Source organism: Calypte anna, chromosome 1 (genome assembly GCF_003957555.1).
Source record: "Calypte anna isolate BGI_N300 chromosome 1, bCalAnn1_v1.p, whole genome shotgun sequence".
NCBI classification, from domain to species: Eukaryota; Metazoa; Chordata; class Aves; order Apodiformes; family Trochilidae; genus Calypte; species Calypte anna.
In genome coordinates, this window is record NC_044244.1 from 128,440,861 (window position 1) to 128,452,985 (window position 12,125).

At 35.9% G+C, this 12,125-nt stretch overlaps 1 protein-coding gene across 3 annotated transcripts in view; it reads left to right on the top strand.

The window, feature by feature from the left end:
• NLGN4X (neuroligin 4 X-linked) overlaps positions 1-12,125 on the top strand; it is a 119,909-nt gene that overhangs the window by 101,633 nt on the left and 6,151 nt on the right. For all 3 annotated transcript variants that reach the window (XM_008494746.2, XM_008494747.2, XM_008494748.2), the window contains 2 exons: positions 6,437-6,622; positions 8,491-9,280. In XM_008494746.2, coding sequence (XP_008492968.1) covers positions 6,437-6,622; positions 8,491-9,280 — 976 coding nt within the window. The remainder of the gene's footprint in view (positions 1-6,436; positions 6,623-8,490; positions 9,281-12,125) is intronic.

Here is a 12,125-nt window from a genome sequence, read left to right on the forward strand (position 1 = left end):
CTTTTCTTGTGTCTGTTCTTCTCATTTTCTTTTAGTGTCTTTCTGGTGTGTTTGGGAGGGGGGGGGGGGAGTTAAGACTGCATTGGAGCTTTGTGGGTGTTTGGCTGCTGGCCAGGGTCAACTCACCACAAATAGTAGTGGCTCCTTCAGTTCTTTTTCTGTACTCATAGTGCATTTCTTTTGTTAAATGCCTTTAAATTTGACCATCTAGATGAGTCATTAGAGAGAATTTTCAACGCATAGGCTGACTGAGTGCACCAGGTATTTGTCAGTCTCTTTGTCATCACACACAACATTCCTAGAGTAATTGATTGATTTTAGTTTGGCTTGGTATGGCTTTAATCAGGCTGTTTTTGATGCATTCGACAGCAATATTTTTATCAGATGTACTGTTTTATTGATTGTATCTTGTGTAGTGGCAGGATTAACTTGTGAGTATTTGGATAAATACTCAGAAAGAAGACAACAGATCAATGAATGTGTTCTGCAGTGTTTTTTTTCCGACATCTTTATTTACTGTTTTTTAAAAAATCTACATTCATAACAACTGGCAAAAGCTTGGTGACAGTTCAGAGGTATGCACTACGCAATCTTTAATGCTTTAGATAACATTCCTTGGCCTAACCTCATAGCTTTTTACAATGAAAAAAGCACATTTAAAAGCAGTTAAGGTGTCATGTACAAATTTCAATTGTATTAATTAAAACTATTTTGTTGTAGAAATATGATAATAGCTTAACTGAGGGAAGCTTGTTGACCTCCCTAGTGCTCTGAGAAATTTATGGTCTATAAGAAGCTTTTCACTCTTCAGAAATGTGTATATAAGAAGGTTTTAAACATTCTTAAAATGCATCATATTCTCTTCTCCGTAAGTATTCTTACAAACAGGCTTCACAGGACGTTTTCAAAAGCCTTTTATGTATTTAAGACTATGTATTCTCCTGAACTGTGAAGAATGCACTTTACATTCCATAACTGAATCGATACAGAAACCTATAATAATCTCACTTTACCTTCTTTATGAACCATTCTTTTGTACTACATGTGGTAATGAGATGTTCTTTCTAAATAGGCAGATTTAGGTTTTAACTTCACAATGTAATCTTACAAAGTAATATGTACCTACCACCAAGGTAGAATCATAAGAAATTGTTTTCTTACTCAAGCCAAAGTTACAAAATTGGATTAAAGACATCACCATTCTTCATATTTTAACATAATCTACTAACTCAGATGGAAATTGTAAGATGAGTTGTGTTCACTACTCTTTCCACTTATCATACTTTGAATTAAAATTAAAGCAGTTTCTTTTTGAGACCACTACTTTAGAATAGCAGGCCATATCACTGCTTGAGTTACAAGTTTGCTTTGACAGTAGCATAAGGGAAGCATAGGACAAACTTATATGTTAATTCCTTCTGATACTCCTCTATCCTCCAACTGTTTATATCTTGGGGACTTCCTGAACCAACTGTGGGCTCTGTGCACTCAGTAATACCCAATGGATTTCAGTTCACAACACCTGAACACTTCAACATTTCTGTTCATCAGGTATGCTTTTACAGTGGTAAATGTGGTAGGTACAGACAAGAGCTACAAGAAAATAAGAAGACTTTGCTGTACGCTTGTCATTTGCTCTTTGCTTTAAAATGGTCCTACTCTGGCATTTCACAAGTCAAAACAAAAAATATAATTGATTATGCTTCAAAGAATAGTCTCTTGTATCTTATTTATATAGCTTATGTCATATTTCTGATCAGATGCTGAACAAATCAATCTTACATGTAAGAATTTTACCTAGGAAACAAATCGCATCATTCTAACAGGTCTGGAGAACAGTCATGAGGTGACATAAAGATAAAAGAAACATGAAGCCAGACAATAGAAAAAAATCTTAAAAAGGAGACAAATAGATCAAAATACACTATCTTGCTGATTTTGTACAGATTTCCTGATTAATTTCTCCTTGTCATGTCTTGATATCAATGTGCCTTACTGTTGGGCATGACTTTTTTTTTGAAGTACCTCATTTGAAGAAGCATTTTAAAATTGATTGCAGTAGCTAAAAAAATGCATAACAGAATGACATTTAATCTTTCATTATTTAAATTTTTCCCCTTATATGTGAAAATAATATAAAATATAACTGTTTAAACTTGTGTTTTGTAGTGCTATTTAAATATTCAGTAAGTGAAATTTAGCAGTACCAAACTGTACTTATAAATTTTCATACTGTTTTGAACCAGTAAGAAAATACTGGCTTTCACACAGCATATCAATCTTGTGTATTTCCACTAGACTATCTACTGCAGAATAAATTTAAACAGAAACAAACAAATTATCCTGAAAGTTAGTAGATTAGTGCAAAATATTAATTCTTGATAAAAGGAAGTATTTTTTCTTTTCTTTGTTATTATTTTTAAAAAGTTACAGAAATACCCCACTTGTGAAAAAAAACACAACAGGGGAATCTTTTGCATTTGTGGTTTTTGTAGCTTAGCCTTAATTTTCTAGTAACTTGCAATCACAGTCTGGCAGCTTGCAGTACAGGGAAGGGTATGTGAGCCCATGTAACCATGCATATCAAATGGAAAATGCTAAGATTAGAATGAAATTAGCACACATTAGCCCATATTTAAGCTGGTTTTGATCACTGTTACCATTGTTCTTTGTGTGGAGCAGACAACTTCCTTCCATCACAGATACTTTTATTATATAAGCTTTTCTTTACACGTGGTGTTGATACAGGAATTCAGATGTCTTTGCTGACCAACGTGGAAGGGATAAGCAAGGAAACTGTGGAAAAAAGGAAATGAAGGCAGAAAGGATGGAAGGGGTAAGAAAGGGGAGATGGGAAGGGAAGAAGAGAAGAGAAACTAAAAGAAAGAGAAGATAGAAGAAAAAGGAAAAGCGAGGAGAGGAGAGGAGAGGAGAGGAGAGGAGAGGAGAGGAGAGGAGAGAGAGGAGAGGAGAGGAGAGGAGAGGAGAGGAGAGGAGAGGAGAGGAGAGGAGAGAGGGAGAGGAGAGGAGAGGAGAGGAGAGGAGAGGAGAGGAGAGGAGAGGAGAGGAGAGGAGAGGAGAGGAGAGGAGGGAAGATTGTCACAGTATTTTTTTTTTTTTATATTTTCAAAAGAATGATAAATCAGTACATAGAAATAAAATCCTTACAAATTGCGACAAGATTGCAGTTATCCTGGTGAATGCTTTTATCTCTAAGGCTGAAGCCATAGTTCTCAGGTCATAATTTACTGTATTTAACTTAAAGGTGTTGGTCTGTTGTTTTATTTTCTTTGTCTTTATTCTTCTTAAAGAGAATTTACTACTCATGCCCATGGCTTGGTTAATAATTCCTGAAGGATACAACTTCATTTTTTTTTCCTGCATAGCTACTGCAGAGCAAAAAGGAGCAATGAAACATGTCCTCAAATTTAAATAAATTCCACTTCTCTACTGGTTCAATCCATGAAATCTGGGATAAAGTTAGGAGAGTCATCCAGTATTTCCATCTCAGTAGCAGACAGAACAGATTCTGCCCTTTTGTCGATGTATGTGTCCTGAGCGATGGGAGACACCTGTAGTAGAGATTACTCTATTATCTAGGAAGGGACTGGTTTTACCTAAAGTTGCTTAAAGTGTCAGATCCAAGATAGTCATCTACACTGGTCTATTCTCTGCAGAGAAAGAAAATAACTTGATGGGAACTCAATTAATCCAAATTTAGATACCTAGAAAGCTTAAGCTACTTCTGAGGTTTTTTTTTCTCCACAGTAATTGTCATGTTATTAAAAAAAAAAAAAGAAAATCAGATTAGACTCAGATTTTTTAGCAGGCTATGTTAACAGTCCATCCTCCATCCTCTGATATGGAGCTCTATGTGACACAAAAATGTCAGATGTGATTGATATTTCTTCTTGATATATTCATGCTCTTACACTATTTATTCAAAACCCAGAAAAAAACCAAACCACCAACCTGTTAGTGTTATGTGTATCTGGACAAATACGAAGTCCTTGCCTGAATTTCTTGAAATGGCTTTGAAAAAATATTTTTATCCAATATTCATAGCATTAAAGAAAATATATCCACATCAGTAAAAGATAGATTTATTAATTCAGTTCGTGTCATGGGGGGCTGACAATTTGTCATGATGATTAGTTTTTAAATTAAGAAAATTTTTTCTTACAGTTAATGAGAAACAGCAAAGAACTGTAGAAACAAAAGATCATCCTTTGTCTAATATCAGATCTTCATTGACTGCAGCTTTACTCAGTCACCTTTTAGCATATTTGGAAAGAATTCAAAATCAGAAAGATCAAGCAGCTTTAGCTTGATGCTTCTAGAAGAGCTAAAGCATGTTTAGGCTCTGAATATTAATTACCATGTTGCTTTAAAGGTTACAACAGTCAGTTTCTCCCAGGGAGGTCACAGTTCTGATTGAATAAAGGCTTAATTATAGAATAGTATAGAATATTGCAGTGAGCTGCAGCAACAAAGTCAGCAAATGGGTTATTCTTTCTTTGATAGTCTTAAAAAGACAATAAGAAAGAGAAAGGTAAAAAAGAGAAAAACATATCTATTAAAAAATTGGAGGCAATTATGGATTATTAGTTTGTTTGGTTTTTCTCCATTGTTAGAGAATAGAAAAAGATGTTACTGCTATTCTAACTACTATGCTTGTCATTATTATAGGCTTTTAAATGAGAAAGACGTATACAATGCTATTTAGCAATAAGGGTATGGTTTGTATTATTGTAATTTAAGCAACTGTTTTGTGACAAACACAAGGACTCATCAGACCCTTACTGATATTAAATACTTTTAAAAGTAATTTAAATTAGTAATTCCTAATTAAAAGTTAAAAAGATTTTTTGGGGTGCAAGGTAATAGAGTTCATTCAATCATGGTTAACCTTGATGAAGAAGTTTATGCCACCATAATGTAAGACACACAGCATTTCATATTTAGAGTTTAGTCCTTACATGATCTGGCTTTTAAACTTGGAGGTTTTATTTTGCATCTCATTGTAGGGATTTAACTCTAGAAAATGTTACTTTCAAAGTCCAACAGGTGTGAATATCTGACAGATCAAGAAATTTCTCTTTTTCTCTTTCCTTCTCTTCCACTTCCTTCATATTGTGAATCCGTGCCAACTTGTGCATTTTCTTTCTTCTCATCACTGAAAAAATAGCTGCAGCCAGTGCAGAGATCTGTTTCCCTTTGCTGAAGCTGGTGAAATCTACTTTTTTTCCCTAAGGACCTCAGGCTTCCCTTACAGTCCTTAGTAGTATGAAGATTTGTCACAGCAGGCTGGGGTGGCTCAAGATTACAGACTTTTATCTCAAACTTCTGCAGGACTGCAGATCTCCTGAGTCCTGGGGCCCTCATCTGGCAAATTTATCTGAACTGTGAATTAGCTGGAATTTCCTTGTTTTGTATTGATAAGCAGCTGTCAGTGATGCTTAAATCATCAATGTCCACCTGAAAACATCTATATCTTGTAAGGTATTTCAAATAGACTTCTGAGTTTCAGTTTTCTGACAGGAAAAGTCTGTGGGAGTAAAAAAGTGCATGGCTCAATGTGGCAATTTGGATTTAGGACAAGGTCTTAACTGTGAATGATAGGCAGTGTGGATAACTACAGTGTTTCATCTTAGCTGGTTTCAGAAAAATAAAATTAATCTCAGTCTTAGTCTTTCAGTTATTTTGTACTCAGTTGCAAGACAAGCAGCAAATGTGTCATGCTTTGTTTCTAAAATCTGATAACCACAGTACAGGAAAATATAGCAGTGCAGCTTTACCTGCAATTTCCAAGGAAAGAGACAAAAGCTGATTTGTTGAGATAAAAATCTCCCAACCACAGGCTGAATGCCTGAGGATTTACCTGTTATCTGCCTAATAAATACTCTCTGTGAAATTGGAGTGTAATTTTTTCTTAGGCCTTTTCCCAGTTCCTTTTACTGTTTTCTTGATCCTTGTTTTTCTGTTTCTGAGTAAGCCTATCCATATCACGAATACAGTAATTTTTGTCCATGGTAAGGTGCATTTAAATTAATGTATTAGCCTTGTTCTTGGTGGAAGACTGGATATCTTACGTCTTTCCAGAAAAATTATTTCCTAAGTTTTGTGATTTATCAAATATTTCAAATTTTCAGGCTGTATTTTTGTGTTGATACAGTATTATTTCAAAAAAACAATAATGTTTTTTTACAAATGTGACCTCTGCAGTGAGGAAGAACAAAGCAAACCTGAACAGCATACAGAAAGAGGTCTACTGCCTGCACTGGAGACATTTAACTAGGACCATGACCTTTAATAAAAGAAAAAAAAAAAAGCCCAGAGATGAAAAGATGGGAAGATGTGTTGTGAATATGTGGATAGCCTGTAGCTAACTCTGTGTCTGGTGAACTAAAATTATCTTTTTTTTTTTGCCTTACAGGTTTTTTAAGTACCGGGGACCAAGCTGCAAAAGGCAATTATGGATTGCTTGACCAAATCCAAGCTTTACGTTGGATTGAAGAAAATATTGGATCTTTTGGAGGAGACCCAAAAAGAGTTACTATTTTTGGATCTGGGGCAGGAGCTTCCTGTGTCAGTCTCCTGACACTCTCTCACTATTCAGAAGGTAACAAATCTGAGCAGAGCACATTTAAAAAACAAAACAAAACAAAACCAAACAAACAAAAAACCAAAACCCAAAATTTTAACCAAAAAATAGCCTTATTGGGTAGGTTGAATTAGAATTACATTAAATCTGTAATTTTTGTAACATACCTACTAGCTATTATTTTGGATTTATAGGAGTCAGCATAAAGATTTTCATATGAAAAATTAAATGCTGTTATAGCAGAATTTTCATTCAAGAAGTGCCACATACAATTTACTTTTTGTAGCTTTATCAACAGTCTCCACTGCCTCTACTATGAAAGAACTCACCCTAATTAAAAAGGAAAAGGACAGTGACCTTTTTTAATTTTTATACACTCTTTTCTGCACTTCCAACATCTATTTAGATACTTTTCTAATAATAGCATTACTTAACCTTATTAAAAATTAATTTAACTCCTCACAAGTACAGTGTGATCCCACACAGAGTAGCTAAGATTTGGCAAGTATTTGAGCTGTGGGATTTCTACTATCAACACCTCACCCCTCAAGAGAAAAAAAACCAACAAAGCACAGCAAAGATATAGCATCAGTAGTGAACCATGAATAATCCTGGTGACAAGATCACATCTACAAAAAATTTATAAAAGAAGACAGGATCAAAATATCGATCGTATTTATAAGTCCATGTTACTCCTATCACATTATGAGACAGAAATCTTATGTCAGAAGGCTAAGCCCTAGCAAGCAATTGTACTTGGAATGCTGGCAAACAAACCCTATTTGGAAATACATAGAATTATGTATGTAAATTTAGTCTATTGATACAAATAGGGTACAGTGAATCACTGTTGAGTATGCCCTGCCAGAACCAAGCAGATGGATCAATGAAAAACATAACTAGTCACATTATTGGCATTTTGTAATATCAGTAATCATCACAAAGGTATATTGACCAAAGCCATTTTTTCTCAGAAATGCTGCAAGGTCTATAAATGTTTTCATAGCTGTTGCTGTCTTTGCTGAAGAGACCCAGGCATAGGCCATTTTAGTGATCTTCCCAGGAAAAAACAGATGGGGCAGTTTAACCAGGTAGCTCCAGTTGCTTTTCAGTGCTCTGGTGATACAAAGAAGCTCTTCAGATGGGGTCCATCATCTCTTTTTATATTAGAGCATATGAAACAACTAGAAAGAACTATTGAATCTCGCTTTACACTCTTCCAAAAAATGTAAATATGTTTCAATTCAACATATAGGCAGTGGTAACACATATGCACCAAATTAGAACAGTAAACAAGAAGTAAGATAGTAAAGAAAAAAAATATAACATAGTAGAAAACTCAGGCCTATTAAATTGATTTTAGCAGGGCAGAATTTTTAAAATTACAGCTTCTGTGAAGGAAATGAGAGTGTAATTTTCATCTGATCTTTAAACTACTGAAGAGTGCATTTATGAGTGTCATTTACATGGGAAAGAGGATATGATTGCTTGTACCTGCCACTCCTCTAAAGAAATTTTTACATGACTACCACTGCGCTAAAGCCAGGGGGCTCCCATTAAAGGTGCAAGAAAACTGCAGTACAAGCATGAATATCGTTCCTGAAACAGTAACCTGAAACCTTCCTGTTTAATGTGTGCAGTATCAAGAACAAGAGAGATTTTAATTAACAGCCTATTAGAGGTACTACAAAAGGGTGCATTGTGTAGAATATATGAACATTGAAGTTTTGGTATACACTTATTTTATATTTAGTTATTATATAATCAAAGCTTTATTTGTTTTATTTGGTTTATTTAGTTTATTTAGTTAAAGCTGCTTTAAGTTTATCTATCTATCTATCAAACTATATATAATTCTATTTGCATTTAAAAATTTGCACCTGCAGGTTTGTTCCAAAAGGCAATCATACAGAGTGGAACAGCTCTTTCCAGCTGGGCAGTAAACTACCAGCCTGCCAAGTACACTCGGATACTGGCAGATAAAGTGGGCTGTGACATGCTGGATACTACTGATTTGGTTGAATGTCTACGGAATAAGAATTACAAAGAACTCATTCAACAGACCATCACTCCAGCCACTTACCACATTGCCTTTGGGCCTGTGATAGATGGAGACGTGATTCCAGACGACCCTCAGATTCTCATGGAGCAAGGGGAATTCCTTAACTATGATATAATGCTGGGTGTGAATCAAGGGGAAGGCTTAAAATTTGTGGATGGCATTGTAGACAATGAAGATGGTGTTTCCCCCAATGATTTTGACTTTTCTGTCTCCAATTTTGTGGACAATCTCTATGGTTATCCAGAAGGGAAAGATACACTGCGAGAGACCATTAAATTCATGTACACTGACTGGGCAGACAAAGAAAACCCTGAAACAAGACGGAAGACTCTGGTTGCTCTTTTTACAGACCACCAGTGGGTTGCTCCAGCTGTTGCTACTGCTGATCTGCATGCCCAGTATGGATCTCCAACATATTTCTATGCATTTTATCACCATTGCCAAAGTGAAATGAAACCCAACTGGGCCGATTCAGCTCATGGTGATGAAGTCCCTTACGTGTTTGGGATTCCTATGATTGGCCCCACAGAACTGTTCAATTGCAACTTTTCCAAGAATGATGTCATGCTCAGTGCAGTTGTTATGACATACTGGACTAACTTTGCCAAAACCGGGTAAGTTTGACCCCCAGCATTCCCTTTTATTGATAGCATACTTCTGAAATAGTCAGTATTACAATGCAATGGTTTCAAACCCTGATCTTGCAGTCGTAAAGCATTATTTCTGTAAAACAGAAGTTAACTGGGGCTTATTCATATTTAATAGATTTTTAATTAGCGTATTCCCTCAAACTGTTTTCTTTCAGTAGCTCAGTGAGAATAATAATGCACTGTACTTTTGATCCAAAAAATAGGACAATTACTGAGACAAAACATGTCTCAGAAAGGCGGCTCACTGATACTGAAAAATCAGAGGCAACATGTCTGCTACTTGAAGAAGGAACTGTCAGGCAGATAGCGTTTATCTGTCACAAAAGAAAGGAAGTTCTTTTTTTAGTGACCTTCACAGGGATGGGGACTCAGGGAGGAATTGGACAAGAAAGGCAGACACTGGAAAGATCTTTCCCTCTGAGGGCTATAATGGCAATAATAAGTACTTGACTTGAATGAAGAAGAGACTGCAATAAATTTTTGCTTTGACAAGAGTAGAAATTTAAATTAATTCTGCTTACAAAAAAAAAAAAAAAAGACATCAATGTTTTGTTGCAAAGGAGTTGGAAACATCAAGGAAAGAAACCTCAAAGCAGCTTAATTTAAAAGTACTATAAATAATTTCTGTTTTCTTCCTATAGCATTCTTTTAAAGAGCATTGCAGTGTTTTACTTGAGCAGCAAGGGCTTTTTTGTTAACCTTGAGTCTTGGTACTGAATTAAAACAAAGATACTTGTGGCACAAAGAGGTTGTAAATCTTTTCAATGGATGTTTAATAGCAGGATTGGGCTCAGCTTTACTGCACTGCAGTGAATGGTGTGCAGCTATATAAGAAAAACTGAGAGATGCCTAGTGTGAAACAGAGGCTTCAGCAGCTCATGTAGCCTTTAATGAATCCAAATGATGTTCAAGGGAAAGCGATTTTGCAGCCTTAACAAAAACCTCGAGCATTAATTGAGTAAAAATCAAATGCTTCAAACCAATTTACAAGGCAAAAATAAAGCTTTTGTTTCACTGCATTTCAGACAGAATGCATGCAGGAATCCCACAGCACTGCAACAATAGTAAACAAACTGGAATAGTTAGATGTTTTTCACAGCAAGAAGTTATCAGTACTGGGTTGGAAAAACGTCAGGATTAAAGCTTGGTTTATGGACAGGGAATGCCACATGCTGGCTGTATTGCACACTCAAAAAAGATGGCAATGCCATCAGTCTGCCTTTGTTTTTGTAGATGAAGTGCAACATATACATAGAGGACTTCAGACCCTCAAATATACATCATTGGAATTCTTATGAGATGCAAGATCTCCACAGTCTCATTGTTTACAATTACTTTATAACTATTCCCTGTAGAATAAAAAGTCATCTTTAAGAAATTCTGGGAAGCTGATGGTTGCTTCTCACATTCCCAGCTGCCGTAATTTCTCTTGTAACTGGAAGCACTTTCCAGCTGCTGCTACTTGAAAACTAATTTCATCAGGCTATACATGCTATCACCCCGTTCTCTGGGTATGAACCTTTTGTCATACTACACCTAAAGGCACAGTAGGTACTTTGGGAGATCCATTAATTATTTCTGAAACTTCACCATTGCTGATGAGACAGGAATGGGGTATATCTTCTATTACAGTCTTGCTCCTATGTAGACAGTCTGAAATATGGGAATTTTAAAATGAATCTTGGATCCATGTGCCCACTAAGGTTCTCCAACAATCAAGAAGATTGATACGGGTTAAGACTGCTTTGCTGAGAGTTTTGTTTTGAGGTGTTTTTCCACCTTTTTTAAATTGATTTTTTCCCATCCTTATTCTGACAGAAGTTGTCTTGCTTTTGTGTTTGTACCCATGGCAACACATTTGAAAAATCTTTTAACGGAAAGATTTTTTATTTTAATTCTACATTTCACTGTAGGCGAGCCCTTAGCATTAACACTGCAAATTGATTTATTTAATTTTAATGTCTCTGAGAATTTTCCAGTCTTGATGACTTTTCCCCAGCTGTTGCATGCAGGTACTTATTATATAATTACAACTCAGGTGGTGCATCGTTCTGATGAACTGTGCTGGGCTTTTAACTGGTGTGCCGTCCGCTGCTAAAAAGCTCACATTGCTTAATGGCCCTTCTGCCAAGGCTGGGTTTCAAGAGCAGGTCAGTCCTGTAAAATCACTGAGTGTCAACAACACCACACAAGGCCAGTGCTTTTGTTGTGTTTTACTTTGATGTCAGTTACTGTAGATAGCAAATAGGAGGTAACAATTAAAGTGTTTATTGGCAAATGGATCATGCCTGAAATAAATAACTCAAAGCTGCATTTTGCTAATCCTCCATTTTCTACCTTGCAATGACTTTTTAGAGTTTCTTTTTTGTCATTAACAGTAATTTTGGCCCTTTTGAAACTATGTTTCTAACGTTAGATATCAGAAAGCGATATTTTACAGAAGAGGTGTGAGAAGCTACAATTAGCACACAAAAATTACATGAAAATGCAGCTTTTGATTGTCAGGATGAGCACTATTATATGTGAGACTTTCATTAAGAGGTGCACTTAAAGCTTCAGTCTGCTGCCAGTAGTTCTATCCTAAATGTAATGGTAATTTTGGATGTTCAAACATCCTGTTAGTTAGGGTCCTGTTACCTCCTTCACAGACACATAAGCAGGGGGAGAGTGAATGATATATTGGGATGTGTGCCATGTGTGCAGATACTCTGCCAGCTACGCTCTTACGAAGAAGGATTTGAAGTTTCACAGAGTAGATGGAAGCCATGCTTTCATTAGAGGCATCTACTCAGTTTCTAAAAATTACTGC